General features: G+C 36.2%; 2 protein-coding genes across 4 annotated transcripts in view; one reads left to right on the top strand and one right to left on the bottom strand.

The window, feature by feature from the left end:
- The first annotated feature begins 12659 nt into the window (after window positions 1–12659).
- Window positions 12660–15650, top strand: RPL4 (ribosomal protein L4). Its single transcript, XM_028197523.2, has 2 exons — window positions 12660–13711; window positions 15336–15650. Exons 1-2 carry the CDS (start codon window positions 12823–12825, stop codon window positions 15371–15373), a joined length of 927 nt encoding a protein of 308 aa, XP_028053324.2. The 5' UTR covers window positions 12660–12822; the 3' UTR covers window positions 15374–15650.
- Window positions 15651–18467: 2817 nt separating this feature from the next.
- The window catches only part of THIC (thiaminC), a 13131-nt gene continuing 6437 nt past the window's right edge, over window positions 18468–25161 (bottom strand). For 2 of the 3 annotated variants that reach the window (XM_028197521.2, XM_082905462.1), the window contains exon 6: window positions 19020–19225. The gene's annotated coding sequence lies outside the window, so the exon portion shown is untranslated. Of the gene's footprint in view, window positions 18974–19019; window positions 19226–25161 lie in introns of those variants that run through there. The other variant, XR_003627712.2, reaches the window with a different exon arrangement.

Here is a 25161-nt window from a genome sequence, read left to right on the forward strand (position 1 = left end):
CAAAAGATTTACTCAACTCTAACTTCAACTTGTTAATCATGGTAGAATCTTGACCCACAATTAACATGTCATCAACATAAAGCAAAAGAATAATAAAGTTACCATCCGAAAAAATTTCACAAACAGATAATGGTCCGAAGTGGTTTTAGAAAACCATTATTCATCATAAAAGAGTCAAATTTTTTATACCATTGCCGCGAGACTTGCTTGGGACCATACAAACTTTTTTTCAATTTGCAAACAAATTTCTCTTTCCCTTTTTTCACAAACCTTTTGGTTGCTCCATGTAAATTTCTTCTTCAAGATCACTATGAAGAAATGCAGTCCTCACATCAAGTTGTTCAACTTCACGATTCATACTTGCAGTCATGCTAAGTACAACTCGAATAGAAGACATCTTCACAACCGGCGAGAAAATCTCATCAAAGTCAATACCTTTCTTTTGCCCAAAGCCTTTCACAACAAGACGTGCCTTATACCTCAGATTCTTGCCATCATTCTTCAATTTGAAAACCCACTTATTTTTCAGAATTTTCCTCCCCTTAGGCAACTTCACTAAATCATAAGTGTGATTTTCAAGTAAGGAATTCAATTCCTCTTCCATGGCATTTTTCCAATCATCTTTCTTTGCATGCTCAACTATTTCTTGGTAGCTCTCGGGCTCCCATTGATCGGATATCAATACAAATTCATTGGGAGGATACTCTCTTGAAGGTTGTCGGTCCTTTGTAGATTTTCTCAACTCAAGTTGTGGTGGCGGCTCTTGAGTTGGTTGCTCTTTCTCAATTTTTGGCTCAATTTCATTAGGATTAGCATCATCCTCTACATCTTCAATGGGTGGTTGCACATCTCCCCTATTTTCATCATCAACTGAAGATGAAGAAAATGAATCCATGTCAATGAGATCACTAGTTTTTTGTTCCAATTGATCACCTTTGCCAAAGTCTTCAATTGGTTAGCCTTCAAGAAACACAACATCACAGCTTCGAATGACTTTTCTTGTCGACCGGATCCCACAATCTATACCCGAATTCATCACGCCCATAGCCAAGAAAAATATATTGTCTTGACTTACTATCAAGCTTGGACCTCTCATCCTTTGGAATGTGAATAAAAGCTCGACAACCAAACACTCTCAATGCTCATAAGACACATCTTTGCTGGTCCAAACTCTTTCTGGAACATCACCATTCAAAGGATAGGAATGAGACAAATTGATCATGTCAACCACTGTCCTCATTACCTCATCCCAAAAGGATCTTGGCAATTTAACTTATGAAAGCAAACACCTTGTTCTTTCCACAATGGTATGGTTCATCCTCTCGGTAACACCATTTTGTTGAAGAGTCTTCTTAACTGTCTTTTAGTGCCGAATACTTTGGCTACGACAATACTCATCAAATGGCCTAATGTATTCACCACTATTGTCTAATCGGATGCACTTCAATTTCTGCTCTGTTTCTCTTTCAACCATAGCCTGAAAATACTTAAATACTTCTAGAACTTGATATTTAGTTTTTAGTATAAAAGCCCAAACTTTCCTTGAATAATCATCAATGAAAGTGACAAAATAAAATGCACTACTATGTGTTCTAACTTTCAAAAGACCACAAACATCCGAATGAATCAACTCCAAAACATTTTCTTTTCTAGAAGCAACATTTTTATAAAAAGAAACTCTATGTTATTTACCAGCCAAACAATGAACACAAGTTTTAAGATGTGTACCTTTCAAACCGGGCAAAAGCTCTTTCTTGAACAAAACTTGTAGCCCATTTTCACTCATATGGCCAAGCCGCTTGTGCCACTATTCGGTAGAAGCTTCATCTTCAAGTGTATTGACAACACCTTTACAAATTTTTCATTGCATCGAATAAAGTGTATGAGTCTTCTTGCACTTAGCCACCACCAAAGAATCCTTTGTAAGCTTCCATATTCCATAACCAAATATGTTGTTGAAGCCTTCATCATCTAGCTTCCCGGTAGAGATCAAATTGAGGCGAATGTCAGGAACATACCTCACATCTTTAAGCAACAACTTGCAGCCCAAATTTGTTTCCAAGCAAACATCACCCATGCCAATAATCTTGGACAAACCTTCATTACCCATTCGAACAGAACCATAATCTCTTTTGGTGTAAGTGGTGAATAAATCAACTCGAGAAGTCACATGAAAAGAAGCACCAAAATCAATCACCCAATTGCTCTCTTGGCCCACAAAATTGATACAATCATCTTCACAAACGACCATGAGATCACCATTAGTAGTAACTGTTGTTGTGTCTTCTTGCTTCTTATCCACACTTTTGTCATGCATTTTCTCCTTATTCTTGAGCTTTCGGTATTCTCGCTTCATGTGTCCTTTCGCATGGCAATAATAGCACTCAATGTCTTTCTTTGAAAAATAATCATCTTTTGATTTGTCACGGCTTTGATCACGTCCATGAGGAGTCTTACTCCTCCCCTTTGTTTTGCTTCAGCCTCTTACAACAAATGCTTCCAAATGAGAGGAGCCCACTGATTTTCTTCTAGTTTCTTCATTTAACAAGCTACTAGTGACTTGGACCATTATGATAACTCTATCGGGCGCCAAATTACTAACTATCACAACCAAAGTCTCCCAACTTTAGGGCAAAGAACTAAGTAGCATCAAAGCTTGCAACTCATCATTAAAAATAATTTTCATAAAAGCAAGTTGATTAACAATACTCTTTATTTCATTCCGATGTTCCGAAATAGGGCTGCTCTCTTTATATTTTAAATTAACTAACTTACGAAACATAAAAGTTTTATTTGTACCTGATTTCCTATCATAAAGGTCGTCTAATTTTTTTCATAAATTATGTGCTGAAGTTTCAGTAGTAATATGATGAAATACACTACCATCAATCCATTGACGGATAACACCAACGACTTTTCGATTAAGCCTCTTCCATTCATTATCTTGCATACCATCGGGTTTGCCACTGTCACCCTCAATGGATCCATACAAATCTTTACAAAATAATAGGTCCTCCATTTTAGTTTTCCAAGTTACCCAATTGCTTCCATTGAAACTAGACATGCGACCCACATTTTCTTCCATTGATTTACACAAATAAATAAACCCAAATAAACCGTAAACTCTGATACCAGTTGTTAGGAAAAATATATGATTTCTCACAAGTAAATCAATCAATGGGAATAAAAAATAATGCGGAAAAATTAAATCAAAAGCAACACAAGAATTTTAACGTGGTTCCCTCAATGTGAGGTACGTCCACGGGATCGAAATCCGATTCCACTAGCAACCAAACAATTTCCAAACGATTATAAACGAGACACAAATGGTCTCATAAAATCACCCTTAAGTGAATTCTAAATAATCACAAATAAACAAGATAAAAGGCTTCACCAAATAAATGAACCAAAGTATTCAAAACCAGAGTTGAAGAAGACAAAAAAATAACAACTCAAATCAATCAAAAAACCTTAAAATTTTCCTTTACACCGCTGAATTGACTGCTGCTCCACAAAATAATTCCAAAGCCACGAACTGGTTGATTAAATGAATAATGTTTTAGAGCACTAAATTGGGAGCTCTAGAGCATCACTAATGATGTGGCACAGTGGCCCCCACCAAAGTGATATGATGTTTTGGCTTGAGTTTTTTTTTTTTTTTTTTTAAGCTCATTAGAACTATTAATGATTCAAAAATTAGTGGGATGAATCACCACTCTTGATTAAATATAGGATTGCAATCGCACTACTCCACCGAATGAATTGCCAAAAATTATTCTACCGCAGCCTTAGGGAAACATATATATATATATATGTTTGATTCTAAGGCTTTTTTATTCAAATCCTAATTATTACTAAATAAATATTAAATATTTATTGGATCTTCAAAAGTTAGATATAATATATAAAATATATTATACCTAAATTAAATTAAATTAAATTAAAATTCTTTTAACAAATTAATTGGGACTCAAACTCCAATAAAAAAATATACCCCAACGTCTGTTTCATATGGAGGTTGATATGGGAATCCGGATCTTCGGTCGCCTTCCCCTGTCGCCCCCAAAACGACGTCGTTTTGGGGGCGAATTTTCAAAAAAAAAAACGCAGAAGAGGGAGGGAGGAGAGGAAGAGGGAGGGAGGAGGGAGGAGGGAGGAGGAGGAGGAGGAGGAGGAGGAGGGCCGGCCGGACTGGAGGGGGCCATAAATACAGGGGAGGAGGAGGAGGAGGTGGAGACCGGTCGGAGGCGGAGCTCGACGGCAGTCGCAGGTGCTGCGACGAGGTGGAGCTGCTGCAACGGCTGCGACGGCGGCTGCTACGGCGGCGAGGGAGGATGGCGGCAGCCTCCTCCTCCTCCTCCTCCCTCCTCCCTCCTTCCTCCCTCTCCCTCCTTCCTCCCTCTCCCTCTTCCTCTCCTTCCTCCCTCTTCTCTGCGTCTCTTCTCTGCGTTTTTTTTTTTTTGAAAATTTGCCCCCAAAACGACGTCGTTTTAGGGGCGACAGGGGAAGGCGACGGGTGATCCGGATTCGTTGATATGGAGGTTCTGAGCTCCAAATCATAAGCAGCAATCCCATCATTTTAATGGAGCTAAAGTGACGTGTCAGAGAAGGGGGTTATAACATCTGCATCTAAAAACATAAAGAAGGAAGGAAGGAAGGAAGAATTTAAAGAGATGTGCCAAATCAAATCAAGATTAATCGTGTGTCCTTTGATTATGGTGTCTTTTGGAAATTTAATTTTTAAATTAACAGAGTCGGATATTATAATTAATTCAGCAATTTATGTAACTGTTCTTAGAATAATAAGAAGATAGAGTGATTATACATTTTTCATTATAATCTAATTTACTAATCCAATAAGAACTTATAATTTGTAAAAATAAAAATGTACACTAAAAAATTTAAAAAATCTATTTGAAAAAATAATACATCAGTTATTTATGTTTTTTCATAAAACTAAAACAAGTCAATTCTCAAATAAATCTGTTTGATTTGGAGTTTTTAAAAATAAAATTTTACGTTTTTAATTTGTATTTTATTATTTTTTGAGTTACACACTTCATATAATACTTAATGAAATGTATGATTTATAAAATAGAATAGATTAGATTACTCACCGAACATTAATAGTTTCGATCTATTTACTTGTCCTATATTTTCTCAGAGTAGTTAACAGAAGAAAATTGATTAGCAATAAAATTAAAATAATAGAACTTGCAGAAAATACATATTCATAGTTTATTAAAATAAAAACATACACACACACTCAAGAAAATGAAAAGTTAAAAGGAGGAGGGGAGTGAGAGAGATGGGGAGAGGGCAAAAGAGAGGTTACCTGAAAGAGATTGTTGGCGAGGGAGTGTAAGAGGCAGAATTCCAGACCTTCTCTTGTGCTTTGCTCTTTTCCACCTCTTCCTCCGCCATTTTCTTCTTCAATTGAATTTGATCTCAGTTGGGTTCGTCACTTCTCTCAATTACAATCAACAATTCAATAGCAAATTCAATCAACCCAATTGCTGTTGAAATTCCATGAAAATTACGATTTGGATAGCTATTCACCGACTAAAAATAAATAACTTAGAAAAATTTTGAAAATCATGTGCTAGCAACCGATCTCAGTACAATAACAATGGCAAATTATTTGTAAATAATCTCTTACTACACCAAAAGAGAAGGAAAAATTACTTGCAAATTTTTTTTCAATGGTCATGTTAAAAGAGAGTAATTGTTATTTAGAACAACTCCAACTACACTCCTTACTTTTCGTTAAATATACTCTTTATTTTACCTAATTACTTTAGTTATTGTGTTCTCCAACCACGCTCTTTATTTTAGCTAATCATTTAAACTAACTTAATTAATTTTTAAAATAAAAAAATACTAATTGTTGATATTTTACTAATATAAATTTGCAATAATAATAAATTTGTCCATACAAACATACAACACCTGTAGAATGAGGAGAAAAAAAATACAAAATACGAGATAAGTTATTCTGTAATTCATCAAACAGAATTGAAAGAACATATAAAATTGCTACATACACACACATATATATATAATATAAAATCCCAAATCCAAGACATAAATATACAAAAATCTAAAATATATACATACATAATTGTTTGGAGAGCCTCTAGGGCTCTTCAATTGTAGTCACAAAAAAAATAGGATGGTAAAGTAGCTAGCCTATTGGAGCTCAAAATTAGACTTACATTGACTAAAATACCTAAGAGCATCTCCAATGGTTTGCCATGGGCGCTGCCATTGCTATATATAGCAGCTGCCATTGAATTTTGATGCTCCAATGGCAAAACATAGCAGCTGCCAAATTTGAGAAATGTCAAAGTTTGTGTCAAATTTGACACCAACTTTGGCAGCTGCCATTCATGCCAACTCAGGCAAAACCAACGGTTTCCCTCCCTCCCTCCCTCCTTCCTTCCCTCCCTCCTTCCTTCCCTTCATCCTTCCCTTCATGCCAACTCAGCCAATTCATCCAATTCATCAAACAGATTCACAGATTCACAGAAAAAAAATTATTATATGTTTCTCAATTTGATTCATCAAACAGATTCACAGAAAAAAAACAAATCCAAAAAAATTACATATTCACAGATTCATCAAATAGATTCAAACAAATCCAAATCCAAAAAATTTACAGATTCATCAAACAGATTCACAGAAAAAAAAAAAAAAAAAAAAAAAAAAAAAAAAAAAAAAAAACTGATTAATTCATTCGGAGACTTGATCCGATATATTAGATAGAAATCTGATTGGAGCCGAAGTGATTTAGCAAATAAACCAGCATCAAAAAAATAAAATTTGCAAATAGATATAGATACGTATACGTATATAGATATACATACGTATACGTATATATGTGTATATGATTGTATATAGATACAGATGATTTAGAGAGAGAAGTGGAGACCGAGAGAGGTGGAGAGAGATCGGCTTCATCGATGGAGACTGAGATTAGTGGAGAGAGATCGGCTTCGTTGATGGAGATCGAGATCAGTGGAGCGAGATCGAGATCAGGGAAGAGAGATCGGCTTCATCAATGGAGACCAAGATCAGTGAAGAGAGATCGACTTGGTTAGGGTTTGATTTGGAAGATTTGAGGAGAGGAGATGAGAAAAGAAGAGAGAGAGATGATGATCGGTGGATGAGGGCAATGAAGAGGAAGCAGACAGAGAGAGAGAGCTTGGTGTCATAGATAGATAGATACGGATTGTTCTAGATAGATAGATGGATGAGCCGTTGGATTATATAATCCAACGGTGCTATTTTGTGAAAGGAAGGCACATGGGTTTGAACGGCTCTTTTTTTTTTTTTTAAAACAACAGCTATAAATTAACGGATATTTTTTACAAACGGTCATATTTTATATTTCTATAAATAAAAACTCTTAATCTCAATTTTATTTCACACCAAACATTTTAAATTTCATTTTTCTTTTCTCTTCTCTTTATCTGAATTTTATTTCACACCAAACTTCATTTTTCTCTTTTCTTCTCTTTATCTGAATTTTGTATCTAAATTTTATTTCACACCAAACTTCACCCCAAACGGTCATCTGAATTTTATTTTTCTTCTTTGTTTTTTCACACAATCACTATGGAAGGTTCATCAAAAATAAAGAGAGGAAAATCATTTACCACTCAAGAAGATGTGGCAATTTGTAGAGCTTGGTGTCACATTACTGAAGACCCAATTGTTGGGAATTCACAATCTCATGCTCATTTTTGGGGAAGAATTTTTGAAAATTATTGTTCATTGCAGAATGATCACTCAAGAACACAAGTGTCTATCTCATCTCGATAGGGTGTAATCATGAAATGTTGTAACAAATTTCGTGGGTGTCTAGCGCAAGTCGAAAATCTACATTCAAGTGGGGCATCACAAGTTGATATAGTAAGATTTCATTTCCATTTATTATGTTAGTTTTTTTTATTTTGTCTTATATAAAAATTAACTGATTAATTAATTTAATATTTTATTGATATAAATGCTTCAAGCAAAACTGTTATACCATCAAGATGAAAACAAACATTTTCTTTTTGAACATTGTTGGCCAATCTTGCAAAACAATATTAGGTGGCAAGATGTAACTCCTACGAACACGGTGAAGTCAAGAATACATACACCGCTTTCCCCTAATTCAACCCCCGATTCCCCTATGGATAACTCCATTTCTCTTGAAGATGACACCAGTCCAAGTGTTGGTAACAATCCAACTGTTGGTGAGGACAGTGTCTCTGCAAGGGGTAAAAGGCCGATGGGTAGGAAATCTTCAAAAGAATTATTTCGGAGAAATCAAGTGGTTGAAGCTGAAGTCCAAAAAATGAGCATACAATTGGAGACATTTAACCAACACCTTGCTGAGAAGGAAAAGAAAAAAGATGAAAGAGAAGAAAAAAGGATTCAAGCACTGCAGGAAATGAAAGAACTTGAGATCAGAAAAGAAGAACATGAGATAATGACTACGGACATTTCTCTTTTGGACCCTCAGACAAAAGTATATTACACAATGCGAAAAAATGAGATTTTCGCCAAGTGGTCCTCAAATGTCAGCAGCCAAAATTATTATTTCCCCATGCCTCCTGATGAATAATTACGCGATAATTGGTGATTGTTTGTTTTTTAATTTAGTAATGTCATTTAATTTTTAATTTTTAATTTGGTTGGTTGTTGGTGGGTAATTGGTGATTGTTTATTTTTTATGTGTAGTTAAAAAAATTTATTAAATATGTAGTGATATGTTTTTTGGTGGGGTGAGTTAATCAAACAATTTTTTTTTTCCAATTTTTCATTTTTTTTAATTTTTTATATTTGTCTAGTTGGGAATAATATAAATATATAATTTTTGTAACAAACAGGTAAAAAAATGTCACAAAAGATAAAAAATAAACAAAAAATAAAATCACAAAAAACCTATATCCAAACAACACCTACAAACTTGGAGGAAAGTTGGTTGAGATTTGCCAAAAAAAAGCAAATGACCATTGGAGCATCATTGCTATAATTTGGCAAAATAGCACTATTCATTGCCAAATTATAGCAATAGCAATAGCAAAATAGCAATAACCATTAGAGATGTTCTAACAAATTTTATTTAACTATCCCTTTGAATATGCTTTAATCAAACTTTTAAAAGAGAGTAATTGTTATTTACAAGGGTGATTTCCATTACTATTAAAAAAATAGTCAGAGATATTAATTAAATTAAATTAATTAGAGATAATATGAAAGATTGACAAATAAATGTTAATGTAAATATAAATATAAATATTTTTAATAAATAAAAAAATAAACATATAGGTGAGCAAACGACAAATGTTTTTATCACGACCCATTCAAATTAAGGTCAAGTTTGGCAAGTTCATAAAAAGTTAAAAAGTTGTCACTATTCATTAAAAGTCAAAAATTACGACTGCACAACTCCCAATCTTAATTTTTTCCTGCACACTAATTTATACAATTTTTTAATACATATTTTTTCATAAAAAGTCAAAAAGTTAACCCAAATATTCATATTTTTTTCTCAATTTTTTAGTTCAAAAAGACAAAAAGTACACTTATTTAGGACACCCCAAACAATCCCTAAATTGCTTAATATTTTCAAAAGCAAACTAATTCGCATTGTTGCCTCGTTTGGGAACAGATTATTTTAATAATTTTTTAATTTTTTTGGCTAAAATATGAGTTAAAAAGAATTAGTATGTTTTGAATGATTTTTTAGTTTTTTATGAAAAATGTGCAAAAAAATAAAGAGAAAAGAGAATTTTTGACTTTTTTATATAAGTTATTGACTTTTTAATTTTTTTACTAATTTTTTGACTTTTAAGCTAAAACTATTACATGTCAAACGAGGCCTGTAGGCCTATAATGTATAGTCAAATTCAAGGAAATAGTAATATTATTATGTTCAATAAAATTTAAGTACAAAATTTGAGTGTATGTCATAAAAATATTAGAGATTTTAAAAGTTCTATCAAAATTTTTACTAAATATCTTATCTAGGTGTGAGACTCACGTGCTGTAAATATCACATCCATATAAAACATTTAATAAAAATTTTAATAGAATTTTTTAGAGTCTTTAACCTTACTCGTATATGTCATCAGCCTATTGATTCAATGAATCACATGGTATTATTACATCTTGATAGGATGATATCAAAATATTATTGAAAACTAAGAAAATAGATAATTTTTCTTCTTATTTAAAAAAATAAAAATAAAGAAAAATTGATCAATCTATTTTTATGATTTCTTAAGACTTTGTTTGGGAAGCTCAAGTTTTAGTCAAAAATCAAAAAATCACTAAAAAAATCAATTCATTCTTTGTCGTTGTTTTGTTTGGTTGGAAAAAAATTTAGTTGGCTTTTTGAAATTGAGACTTTTTTTTTAGTTTAGGACTAAAAAAAATTCATTTGGCAATTTTTTTCTTTTTTGGTTTTTTTGATTTTTATAAGAAAAAAAGTAAAATGATTATGGTTTGAATGTGACATTTTATCTTATTAACTTATATATCCTATTTTATTTTTTTGTATTTTTAAAGGAATTGTTTGGGATAAACTATATAAGTGCACTTTTGACTTTTTACGAAAAAATATATAGTAAAATATTATATAAAATACTAAATTTACCGAACTATCCTTCTGTGAGGGTACTTATAGTTAATGCATGTAAGTGACGATACTTATAGTCAGTTCACTCTGTTGCATGTGTTGCACTTTTTTTTTCACACGTGAGTTGGAATGGGACAAATAAGGGTAATTTTGTCTTTTTACCTTATGACTAATCAACCTTAGTTTTTCTGCCAAATAATTGTGAATAGTATAAATTTTTCTACTTTTGTAGTGACTTTTTAACTTTTTGTATTTTTTAAGTGATCCCAAACACATACGCCTCAACTAGAATAACCGAACAAAAACAAAGGCTAGTAAAAATTTCAAATAATTACTAAAAAATACTGTGTGGGTTTGATTTGAGTTTTTTTAATTACGTTTTTTGAAAATTGAACTTTTTGTTTTTCATGTTTTTTTTGTTTTTAGTGAATATTTTTAAAATTTTAAGTATTTTTTTTACTTTTTTAGATGACCTTACTTAGATATATCTAAAAAATAAAAAAATTGTGAAAAAATATTTTCAAAAATTAATAAATAAATAAAAATATAAAAATATACTGAATTCTCGTATTATTTTTATATTTTTGGTATTTAGCGAATTTTTAAAATATTTTTTTCACAAAAAATATTTTTTTATGTATATTTATATTAGGTGTATTTAAAAATTTAAAAAAATACTCAAAATATTAAAAAAAATACAAAAAATAAGAAATAAAAATTTTTAAAAAGTGTTTTTGAAAAATCAAAAACCAGCCAGCTTAAATTTCTAAACCAACCTAGGCTAGTTAAAAACAAAACAAAAACAAAAAATGCTAAGGGTGTGTTTGGTAACGTTTACATTTTCAATTTATATTTACAAAAATTTTATAAACTGGTTTTTGTTTAATTTTTGTTTATTTTTAGAAAAACATAAATTACAAACCCGTTTGGTAATAATTGACAAAATGTTTAAAAAATTTTAAAAATATAAAAAATAGTGAGAAATGACAAGTGGTGACAAGTGTCGGCGGAAGACGGTGGTGGAAAGTGGTGACAGTGGGTGGTGGGTAGCTGGTGGTAGTAGGTGGTGGCGGGTGGGTGGTGGTGGTAGTGGGTGACGGTGGCGGGTGGTGGTGGCGGGTGGTGGGTGGTAGCGAGTGGGTAGTGGTGGTAGTGGTGTCGAGTGGTGGGTGGCGGTAGCAGGTGGGTGGCGGATGGTGAGTGGTGGTGGCGGGTGGTGGGTGGTAGCGAGTGGGTGGTGGTGGTAGCAGGTGGGTGGCAGGTAGTGGTGGGTAGGTGGTGGATGGTGATGGTGGGTTGGTGGGTGGCGGGTGGGGGGTGATGGGTGGCAGCGAGTGGGTAGTGGTGGTGGTGGTGGTGGGTGATGGGCGGTGGGTGGTGATGGCCGGTGGGTGGCGGATGGCGGGTGGTGGCGAGTATGTGGCGGGTGGTGGTGGTTGTGGTGGGTAGGTGGGTGACGGTGACAAGTGGTAGGTGGTAGCGAGTGGGTGGTGGTGGATGGTGGGTGGGTGGTGGGTGATGGGTGATGGTAGTGATGGTGGTAGTAGTGGGTGGTGGCTGGTGGGTGGCAGGTGGTGGATGGTGGTGGCAGGTGAGTGGTGAGCGATGGTGGCAAGTAGATGGCGGGGATGGTAGAGGCGGGTGGTCAGTGGTGGCCGGTGGATGACAGGTGGGTGGTGGGTGGTGGTGGTGGTGGTGGTGGTGGTGGTGGTGGTGGCGGCGACGGCGAGAGGTTGGTGGTGGGTGGTGAGTGGTGGTGGCAGGTGGCGGTGGGGGGTGGGTGGTAGGTGGTGGTGGCGGAAGACGGTGGTGGAAAATGGTGGCGAATAGTGGCCAGTATTGGGTGGTAAAAAAAAAAAAAAACTCAAAACTCAAAATAAAAGTACATTTTTTGTGTTTTCATTTTTTGGCCTAATTTATAAACTGAAACCACTAATTTATAAATCAAAAATTTTATCAAACAAATTTTTATTTAAATTTTTAAAATTTTTATAAATATAAATAGAAAATTAAAAACGTAATTGTTACTCAACCACACCTAAACAAAAACATTTGCGGATAAGTCGCGATAATGCAAAGCACACCTTGGGCTACGGCTAAGCTGTGTATGCACAGTGAGAACGGATAACTGTCCCTCTTCTTCTATTCTTCTTCTTCTTCTTCTTCTTCTGCTGTCTGTCTCTACGACAATGGCGAATTCTGCAACTTCACCTCCAATTTCCTTCTTCTCATCGTCAATTTTCCTCACTACTACTTCTACTCATCAAAACCCTAAAACTCTCTTCTCAACCTTCAAACCCATCTCTCTCAAACCCCTCTTTCACTGTCCCAACCACACCTCCCCAATTCGCTCTGAGCTCGCTACTCTCCCAATCCTCTCCTTCGACGGTTCCAAAATCGGCGAAACCACTCTCAACCTCAAGTCTGCCCCACCGGAAACCTCACGCGCCGTCGTCCACCGCGGCATCATCACCGACCTCCAGAACAAGCGCCGCGGCACCGCCTCCACCCTCACCCGCGGCGAAGTCCGTGGCGGCGGCATCAAACCCTATCCCCAGAAGAAGACCGGCCGCGCCCGCCGCGGCTCCCAGCGCACCCCCCTCCGCCCCGGCGGCGGCGTCGTGTTCGGCCCTAAACCTAGGGACTGGACCATCAAAATCAACCGCAAGGAGAAGAGATTGGCGATTTCTACGGCGATTTCGAGCGCGGCGGTGAATACGGTGGTGGTGGAGGAGTTTGGGGATAGGTTTGAGAAGCCGAAGACGAAGGAGTTCATTGCGTTGATGAAGAGGTGGGGGATTGATCCGAAAGAGAAGTCGTTGTTTCTGATGACGGAGGTTTCGGAGAATGTGAAGCTTTCGAGTCGGAATATTGGGACTCTGAAGATGTTGACGCCCAGGACATTGAATTTGTTTGATGTTTTGAATTCGGATAAATTGGTGTTTACACAAGCTGCTGTGGATTATTTGAATGAGATTTATGGGTATGATTATGATGGAGAGACTGAAGTTGGATATGAAGACTATGAAGAAGAAGAACAAGAACAAGAACAAGAACAAGAAAAAGAAGGCAGTGAAGGTTAGTGCTTTCCTTTTCGTGTGTGATTATAGCTTTTAATGTCTGAAAGTTTGCAATGCTTCTTTTGCTTTTGGTTCTTGATGCTAGGGTGATAAATGAGCCAAACCTTCAAACTTGGTTTGAAAATTTTAACGAAAAACTTTAAGGTGCTTCAAAATGTGTTGAAAATTGACTAGTTTACTTAACGTAGTGAGCTCAAACAAGCATTTAATGAGCCAAAGAGTCAAGTTTAAATTGTTTGGTTCATTTATCACTCCTACTTGATGTGCATTGTCTGTTTGAGGCTGATTTAGTGCCTTGATTATTATTTCATTGCTACGACCTTTGCTTTCTGTAATTAGATGGAGATTGCTATAAATATGAGATTACAAGTTGCTGACTTTATTAATATTTTGAAATTCATAGCAAGAGAGTAATGAACAGAATAGCTTGAATTATCAAGAAAAGAAGACTGTTGTGCTTAATTTTCAACTTTGTAAGGCAACGTTTGTTCAAGGGATTAGATTGGATGGGATTGGTAGTGAGTGGATGATTAATTAAGAGATTGTTAATGTGGAAATTATTAGTGAGAGGGTTAAATAAAAATGTGTTTGTTTTGATGATAGTGAGAGAAATGATTAGTGATGAGATTGTTATATTATTTTTATATAAAATAAAAATAAAATATTTCTATATTAAAAAAATTTGAAAACAAATATAATTTTTTTTACAAATAACAGGCTGCACTTGGATTAAAAAAATTGCACTGTTCCGATCGGACGTCCGGACGGACGACTGGATGCACTTAATCTCCTCACTATTTCTTCATTCCCCCCTTCTGTCCAGGAAACCTAATCCACCTACTGAATGGGTTTAGTAATCGATTAGAGTACCAATCCTTCCCCTTATTTCACAACCAAACATGCTATGTGTAGGGTGCGCTGCCAACCTAATCCACCCCAGCCACTCATCCCGCTAAACAAACGTGAACTAAACGGACTTGAGTGGTGTAAATAAGTGGGAATCCAAAGTGGCGAAAGTAAAATATCACTTGTGTTTTTACTTATTCTGTGAATTGGAAAGTGTTTTCATTGCTATCACTTTGCTTGTAATTAGATGCAGGTTACTATAGATAAAAGATACAAATTAAGAAATGAAGATAAATAGCTTGTACTGTGTAAATATTTAGTATCGTGCCCATTAGAAATCCTACTGTCATCACAAAAACAAGTTGGTATATATATAGAGGGAGAACATGTGTGTCTGTGATATATATCCCGTGTTTGCTCCCTCTCTTTTCTTCCCGCCTCTCTAGAGTCTGCAGGTCATGTCCTTCTTTTCTTTTCTTTTTTTCCATCAAAATTACATATATGTTGTTCAATTGTTGATTTTAATGGCTCAAGTTTGCCTCTGATCTGATTCAACATTCACAACTATATCAGAGATGTGATTTTAACTCAATTCGTTTTCATGCATGAGCCTGTGGAGTCATGAGAAATGGCAAACCAATGTACTTCTCTGAATATCTTGAAAACTGCTTCTCTTTCTGTTTTGTACAAGAGAGCTGTGAGACGCAATCAGTCTCAAAGGGTTTATCATTTTATGATTTTAAATTTTTTTTTTCCCCATCAATTTGGGATTACAGGAACTGAAGGAGATGAGAATTCTGAGACGACCAAGTAATGCTACAGCATACCAGTCCAGATTACTTTGAAGAGTCTCTCTCTGCCCTCACCAAGGCCACTGGCCATTTTGCATTATTCATACTGCAACTGTAACATATTGCAGGCTGGTTTTTGGTTATTTTCAAGCACCATCTTTGTAGCGATTTGCAGAGTCTCTTCCTTTAATTCCGTACGTGTTTGTACCTATTTGCCGAGTCTCTTCCTTTAATTCCTTGCGTGTTTGTACCAATTTGCACATCCGTTACCATTAGTCATTCTGCTCTACAATTCTTTTACCATGTTATGTCATGAACACCGCATTCTGCTCTACAATTCTTTTACCATGTTATGTCATGAACACCGCTCACTTGTCAATCCTCATTTGTAATTGTAGGTAATTGTTTCAAGATACTCGCTTACTATATTTTCCTCGTCTTCCGTCATTATATATAATATATAATGGAGTACTTACGTGTAAGTCTGTGTAAGTCTTAATAAGTGAACTTATTGTTTAATAGGTCTTATGAGAAAAATTTGTCATAAAAAAATTCACTAATTGTAAGTTTTACTTACAATTTATAAAAATCATGACAAAAAAAAGTCATTAATTGTCAATTTTTAACAACATACATAAAAAATTGTCATAAAAAATCATTTTTAGCAACAATTTTATTAAGATTTATTTTTAATAGGACTTTGTGAGAATTAGGTCTAATTATTAGGACCTATGGATAGTTTACCTAATATTATTTATTATTTATAATTTGGAATGCTTTCTCTTGGCAATTCTTGCTTCTCATTCTCTTGCCAAGTTTTATAAGCGGTCCATGTAGTAAGTTGTGCTTCTCATAAACTAACTTTCGTGTGATAGCTGTCTACTGTGTATTGGTATACGTTTGATAGACAATTTGCAAACTCACCCATTTCTTTGAGGTTTATGGTACTATTTTATTGTTGGGATTCTCCAAGGAGTATACATGTTATGCACATTATTTCTTGAGACAATTTAATAGGTCGTAGTGGCCGGTTTCGGGCAACACAATGATCTATTCTTTTCTTTTTATTGTTGTTTTTTTCAAAACCTTTGATGATGGCACAATGTTGGTAGGGTGGCTTCCTTCATTTGATATGGGTTGGTAGGATTGAGATGGTTGTTTTTGCAACTTGCAGAAAGCAGGTTGCTAAGAGTATCTCCAATCCTTACTCTCTTTTTCCCCCATCAAATTTCAGTGAAAAATTGATTACAAGTTTGATCTAATATTCGTTCAAAAAAAAAAAAAAAAGTTTGATCTAACATGAAGCATTTCAATCCTTATTCCTTTTTCTTTTTTTTTAATCGGTTGTTAGATTAGCACTCTAAAATAAATAAAAAAATAAAAAAAAATAAAAAAAAAAAAACACTAAACTTTCCCACCCTTTCGTTTCATCAAATCTGTTTAAAAAGATTCAAACTCATCCTAAAAATCTATTTTAACCATTTATTTATGAAAGCAAATCATTTCCAATCCTTGATCTTTTTAAAAATTCATCAAATTGGAGTAAAAAATATGTATGTGAAAGATTCGGTTCATCTTTACTTTGGTGAAAAATTTATCACTCCTGATTTGATAAAATGATTGGAGCACACTTTGTCATTATTTCATTAACTTTGAATTTGATGAAAATTTTATGAAGGATTGCAGATGCTCTAACAAGCTTACACTGGTTCAATAGCCAGTCTATATTCCTGGCATTTGTGTTGAGGCTCAATAGCCAACAACTGAACCTTCATAGGCAGGCAAGGATTTGTTTCAAAAGTGGAGGGTTGGACATTGGTATTCATTCCAATCCCAACACAACATAGTTTTTTCACAAAATCATTTTTGCAAGAATTGTAGAACGGTCAATCAGAGTATCACCCAGTTAGGGCATTGGAAATCAGGCTCATAAAACTAGCTGTAAATGATGAATTGAAAGCAATCTCTCAACAACTGCTGAAAAAATTCTCTTAAAGATGAATGAAATACCTTCCAACTGAAACTGTCATGTCCACTGACATTATCACAGAATATATATCTAGTTTATGACCATGTAGGCTTTTTGATGCTGTGGGGGACTTCATAAATTCTGCTGCTTACCGGGCATAATTGTTCATCTTTTTTAAATTTATGGTTTTTCCTTAGATGTATTTCTGGTCATAACGACTTGGCTTTTATAAAAACAACATTCAGGATAATTTAGCTATTTAAATAAATAGAGATACACAATAACATACAAACATTAGACAATATATTGATGAAGTTCAGAAAAAAACTGACTAATTCCAAGTCAGGGGGGTCAAGAAACTCAATGCCACTACCCTTGAACAACTTGGGAACCATGCCTTCTTTTCACATGATTTTGGATATGAAAATAGGGCCGTGCTACGTAGCTCAAAAGGGCGTCCCCCCTAATCCCCCGAAACAAAAAACAACGTCATTTCGTATTTTTGAATTTTTTTTTTTTTTTTTTGGTTCAATCAGAGAAGAAGCAGAAGAAGGGAAGAAGGGAAGAAGAAGAAGCAGAGGCAGGCGGCGGCGAAGGACTGGAGGGGGCCAAATAAATCGGGGTGGAGGCGGGGGCGGAGGCGGAGGCAGGGGCTGCCAGGGGCGGGGCTGCGACGACGAGCTGCGACATCCCGGCGACGAGCTCTTCCCTGCGACGGCGACGAGCTGCAACCTACCTCTCCCTCTCCCTCTCCCTCTCTCAGAGCTGCATGAAGAAGACGAAGGAAAAAATAAAAAAAATGCCCAAAACGACGTCGTTTTGGGCATTAGGGGGATTCGGGGGGAAATAATTCGAGCTCTGAAACATTATTCTATGAAAATAATGGGAAAAATTGGATTCACTGTCCCTGTCGGAAATAGGATTGACTAAGGATTTGAGCTATAGTACATAGTTTCATAAAACCGCAGAAAGTATTGTTGGGAAACAAAACTTTAAGGTTAACAACAACACATTATCTGGTCCTTTACTTGTTTTTGTGAAGAAGAGAAAGGGAAACCAAAGAGGCAGGCTTGTGGAAGTCCTAACCAAAGAGGCAGGCTTGTTAATTGTCAATGTTATCTAGTCCATTGTCCCAACAAGCACACAAATTTTCCATGGAAACCACGAAGTTAGTATGTGAATTTACAATTTTATTACAACAAAGGTAAGACTAGGGATTTGGTTGGAGTTGTATTTTGATTATTTCTTATTGGTTTAGAGAATGCAATGTAGTTCTTAGCATTAGTTGGGTGGCACACACAATTTACATGTGGGGGAAATTTTTTGGGTCTAGTCATCTAGAAAAGTCAATTAACCATTTTTTATGAGTAGTTTTGGAAATTTTAATCGGCAAGGCATAGAGTGTGGATTATTTTGTTAATTTCAGTTACTTTCCAGCCACATGAGACATAAAGCCCAACCATGATGCCGAACCGACCCCACATGGATAAGCAAGCCCAAACCATGGACGAAAGCTCCCTCCCTGTGCAGAAAACAAAAGAAAGCGCACACTCCCTACGCAGGTATTATCCTGTTCAGGTTCAAAGGGTCTTTCTCAGCCTGCCCTGCCTGCACCTTGGCTTAACAACCAGAGCTCAAGCAGATGCAGACACCCCTGGTGCGTTTTTATGTCAAAAGAAGCGAAAAATAAACAGAGGATAGAATAGAACACACAAGAAAGATTTTTATTACTGAAACATTCTAAAACAGACAAAGATCAACCAGTCTCTTAACATTATTATTATTAAAACAATGCACTCACCTACAGCTTCAAATTGAAGATCACAGATCACCCAATTCTTGTCTGGCCATCACCCTCCAATGCTCCAAGAAATTTCTGACCAGTTAACCATATTCCTGTGGTGTCCTGCAAAGAATTCCTGTAAGATAACCCCAATGGGAGCTAATGGAAGAGTCCGGACACAATTTTGAGGCACCTATACGTCTAAAGCTATGTAAATACAAAAGATTGAATTATCATGGCAGAAATTCTGGCATCGAGACCTTTGGTTAACTCATATAAATATGCATAGATTCGATATGAAATTGCTAAGACTAATAAGATTCTTATGTCAAGAGAGCAGTAGATGTCTGTTGCTTAACCTTAAAAAAACACCAAGTACCCACTGCATAATCTATATCCCCTTTTCTATTCTCTCTCTTGTTTACAGAATGTAAGCATCTTAAGGAGGTGACTCTAGCACTCCATGAAATCGCTAAAGAATTCCACTTGAATTGGCATATAAAGTTTTTGTGTATAGACAATTATACACACACACATTCGAATCGCTTTATATTTTTTAAGATAGTCAACAAGTATGTTATGGAGGATTGTGTGTTAGGTAGCCGAGAGCTAATACGTAAAAAAGCCACTCGGATCCTTTATGACAATGAATCCTACTTTGAATCGTTTAAATGCTAGGTCATTCCCCTCAAGTGATGCGTTGCGCCTGCCTCCGGATGTTTCGAAAAGTGAACAAGGGGCACCGCGTCGACGCCTAAGTGCGGTGAAAAATGGGCAAAGGTTCCGCGTTTTTCTGGACGAGCGCGGGTAAAGAAGCTAGTCCAAGACTATAGATTTAGGGTAGCCACTTACAATATAGGAACCTTAACTGGTAAGACAATGGAATTGGTAGATGTTATAATTAGGAAGAGAGTTAGTATAGCATGCGTAGAAGAAACTAAGTGGACGGGTGAGAAAGTTAGAAAAATTGAGGATACCGATTTTAAGCTGTATTATAGTGGTAAGGGTAGACGCAGAAATGGGGTAGGAATCATAGTTGCCAAGGGTCTTATGAAAAATGTAGTGGCGGTCATTAGAAAAGGGGATAGGATTATGTTAGTTAAACTAGTTATTGGAGGGAATATAGTGAACATTATTAGTGCATACACCCCTCAAGTAAGATTAGATGATCAGACTAAGAGGGATTTTTGGAAGCGAATGGATGAGATCTTACAGGAGAAACCCATAGAAAAGAACTTAATTATAGATGGAAATTTTAATGGCCATGTAGGCATAGATAAACTAAGCTATGAAATGGTGCATAGTGGATACGATTTTGGTGATAAAAATGAGGCTGGAGAGAGCATCTTAGATTTTGCGTTGGATTCTAACTTGGTGGTGGCCAATACTATCTATAAGAAGAGGGAGGAGAATTTGATAACCTTTAAGAGTAGGTCAGTTAATAGCCAAATAGATTACTTCCTAGTGAGAAAAGTGGACCGCCTAAGATGCAATGATTGTAAGGTGATTCCTGGAGAGAGCCTGGCTTCTCAACATAGGATTTTAGTACTAGATTTATATTTTAAAGGGCAATACCAAGCTAGAAAGGATGGTGGGCGTCGTAGAACACGATGGTGGGATCTAAAAGGGGATAAACAAGAAATATTTAAGAATAGAATGGATAAGGAAGGTACTTTGGACTTGGAAGATGATGCTAACACTATGTGGAACTCGATGACTAATTGTTTGAGGAGAATCTCAAGAGAAATGCTTGGAGAGTCGAAAGGAACGAGACCCAACTCTAGGAAAACTTGATAGTGGAAGGAAGAGGTTCAAAAAGTGGCCGAATGATAAAACTAAGGAAAACTTTAAGAGCTATAGATTGGCTAATAAGGAAGTCAAGAAAGTAGTGAGAGATGCTAAGTTAAAAACTTATGATGACCTATACACTAGACTAGATAGTAAAGAGGGAGAGAAGAGGATATACAAACTTGCTAAGATACGGGAGAGGAAAACAAGAGATTTTAATCAAGTTAAGTGCATCAAGAGTGAGGAATCTAAAGTATTGGTGAAGGATGAAGAGATTAAGAAGAGGTGGAAGAACTATTTTAAAAAACTATTAAATGAGGAACGTGGAGGTACGTCAATAAGGGAAGAACTAGCCAATAATACAATAAACCAAGACTATATGTTCTATCACAGGATTAGAAACTTTAAAATGGAGATGGCACTTAAGAAGATGAAATCAGATAAGGCTTTAGGACCCGATGATATCCCTATTGAAGCTTGGAAGTATTTGGGTAAAAACAGGGTTGCTTGGTTGACTAGGTTGTTTAGCAAAATTTTATTGACTAGGAACATGCCAGATGAGTGGAGGAAGAGTATTTTGACGCCAATCTATAAGAATAAAGGAGATGTCCAGAATTGCAACAACTATAGAGGAATCAAACTAATGTGTCATAAAATGAAAGTGTGGGAGAGGGTGATGGAACGCCGATTGCGAGATATAACAGGGGCTGATCGACTATATAGAATTCTGCGTTTCTGATCGTCCACGCTTTGAGCACGGCGCCTGAAACAGATGTCCCTATGTGGTCTAGAACTGGATTTGGGTGTAATAAAAAAAAATTGTAAATTATTATTTTTTTTCATAATGTGTTGCATTGGAATCCCCCTCTTCGTTCTTGTGACTTGCGTCATCCGAAAGTTTTTCATAATTTGTGTTGCGTTGGAATCTCCCTCACTCTCTGAGACCAGTAAAGTTTTTGGAGAGTAACTTGCGTCATCCGAGAGAGTGAGTGACGTCATTAAGAGTGAGTTATGGCCTCAATGCGACGTCGTTTTAGAGTTCAAAACAAGAACATCTTCCTCACATATGCCTAATGCGACGTCATTTTAAATTAATTATTCTCCCAACTCTATCAACTCGGATATATAAGAATATATATTAGGCATTCATACGGCATAAGAGAATTGTGTGTCTGACAATTCAAACAGACCGCTGCGCTAGCACAATGTCAGAAAAAATACAACAAGCCGATCTTATAGATAACCTTCACCAGAACGAAGAGGGGGCTTTGGAAACCGAAATCATAGACGCGACATCAAACCTGCCGATTTCCAATATATCAATAGCAAATCCAAAGATAGGAGATGCAATGTGGCAGAAGTTCACATTCAAGTCAATGATAATTGACAAATGCAAGCTAAGCTACAGGCCACAATGTCCATTTAATTCTACTGGTCGCGTCGAAGTCGAAATACGGGACACACGGTTACGAGCGGATGATCAATTGCAGGCTCGCTTTACTTTTCCAGTTACATGCCCAGTAGACATCACATATTATGGAAACGCGTATGCTGCCACAGATAAGAACGGATGCCCATGGACAGCGTCGTACAGATTGCTACAAACAAACATCAACGACGGTGTGAAATATTACAAAATGAAAGCCACATTGGCTTTTCAAACATCATCTTTTCCAGATGAAATTACTTATCGGCCGCCATTAATAACTGTTTTGTCCAAAGTATTCAACAACAGCCACATGGATATTTGGCACGTGGAGCGGAAAGTAGCGAAGGCAAGACTAACACGCTGTAATTCCGAATCACATTTTCGATCCACAATGACATTGTCAGCACCAATGGGCCAATACGATTCTTCGGCCCAAAGGATAATAGCAGCACGATTGTCATCAAGTTCTATTCGGGATGGGCCCGAATCATTCAGTCAGCGCGACATAATTATGCCGACCCGCGGCCCATCAATAATCAACACTGGGCCAATTAATCAGCCTAGCGGCCCAGTTGACATAGGCCCATCAGTAAGTAAGGTCGGATCCAATAACTCCGAATCATCACGACTGAATACGGATGAGGTATCTAAATTAATTTCTGAGGCTGTAAAGGCCGCAGTGGAAGGATCCGCATCAGCCCAGAAAAATAATGTACAACAGAGGCCAATGTAAAATAAATTGTAATCAATTATTTTATTAATAACAATATTTCAATCTACAATTCAAATGCGCCCTTACAAACGATTTTGTGCGACATTCCCACACAAAATAACAAATAATTGCGTTTTTTATAATATTATTATATGCGCTAGTCAGAAATCCACCAACTCTAGGGAAACTTGATAGTGGAAGGAAGAGGTTCAAAAAGTGGCTGAATGATAAAACTGAGGAAAACTTTAAGAGCTATAAATTGGCTAATAAGGAGGTCAAGAAAAAAGTGAGAGAGGCTAAGTTAAAAGCTTATGATGACCTATACACTAGACTAGATAGTAAAGAGGGAGAGAAGACGATATACAAACTTGCTAAGATACGGAAGAGGAAAACAAGAGATTTTAATCAAGTTAAGTGCATCAAGAGTGAGGAATCTAAGGTATTGGTGAAGGATGAAAAGATTAAGAAGAGATGGAAGAACTATTTTAAAAAACTATTAAATGAGAAACGTGGAGGTACATCAATAAGGGAAGAACTAGCCAGTAATACAATAAACCAAGACTATATGTTCTATCACAGGATTAGAAACTTTAAAGTGGAGATTGCACTTAAGAAGATGAAATTAGATAAGGCTTTAGGACCCAATGATATCCCTATTGAAGTTTGGAAGTGTTTGGGTAAAAACAGGGTTGCTTGGTTGACTAGGTTGTTTAGCAAAATTTTATTGACTAGGAACATGCCAGATGAATGGAGGAAGAGTATTTTGACACCAATCTATAAGAATAAAGGAGATGTCCAGAATTGCAACAACTATAGAGGAATCAAACTAATGTGTCATAAAATGAAAGTGTGGGAGAGGGTGATGGAACGCCGATTGCGAGATATAACAAAGGTGTCAGAGAATCAATTTGGGTTTATGCCTGGCAGGTCAACAATGGAAGCGATCTATCTTTTGAGGAGAATAATAGAAAAGTATAGAGAAAAGAAAAGAGACATTCATATGGTGTTTATCAACCTTGAAAAAGCATATGATAGAGTGCCTTGGGATATAATATGGTGGGTGTTAGAGAAGAAATGGGTGACAAAAGGTTATATTGATGTGATTAGGGACATGTATTAGGGGGTGGTGACCACTATTAGATCGCCTGCTAGAGAGACAAATGAATTTCCTATCACTGTAGGGTTATACTAAGAATCTACATTAAGTCCTTATCATTTTACTTTAGTTATGGATGAGTTGACAAGAAATATTCAGGATGATGTGCCATGGTGTATGCTTTTTGCAGACGATATCGGGCTAGTGGATGATACTAGAGAATGAGTTAACACACAAATTGGAGATTTGGAGAAAAACACTCGAATTTAAAGGATTCTGGATAAGCAGAACTAAGACAGAATACATAAAGTGTAAATTTAGTAACAATAACAATGAAAGTAGAGGAGAAGTGAAGATTGAGAATCAAGAACTGCCTAAGAGTGAACATTTTTGTTATTTAGGGTCGATTATCACAACGACAGGGGAGATTGATGCAGATGTGACCCATAGGATTAAGGTAGGATGGAGTAAGTAGAGAAGTGGGTCTGGAGTACTATGCGATAAACGAATACCCACTAGACTAAAAAGTAAGTTCTATAGAACGTCTATTAGACCAGCGATGTTGTATGGGACGGGGTGTTAGGCAACCAAGAAACAATATGTAGATAAAATGAATGTGACTGAGATGAGGATGCTAAGGTGGATATGTGGCAAGACTAGACAAGACAGGACAGGACAGAACAGAATTAGGAATGAATGTATTTAGGAATGGGTAAGAGTAGCACCGATAGAAGATAAATTGAGAGAGAATCGATTAAAATGGTTTGGTCATATTCAACGGAGACCAACAAAGACAGTTATGAAGAGATGCGATGCAGTGACAGTAGATGGAAATGTTAAAGGACTGGCTAGGCCTAGATTAACATTGGCTAGCATTATAAATAGAGATGTGGATCTACTTAATTTGACTAACGACATGGTCTTTGATAGAGCCGTGTGGAGAAGAAGGATTCATGATGCTGATCCCATTTGATGGGACTTAAGGCTTGGTTTGGTTTGGTTAGGTTAGTCAACAAGTATGTTATGAGACACAT

This window comes from Camellia sinensis, chromosome 14 (genome assembly GCF_055761805.1).
Source record: "Camellia sinensis isolate YWXY chromosome 14, ASM5576180v1, whole genome shotgun sequence".
In the NCBI taxonomy this organism is placed as follows: domain Eukaryota; kingdom Viridiplantae; phylum Streptophyta; class Magnoliopsida; order Ericales; family Theaceae; genus Camellia; species Camellia sinensis.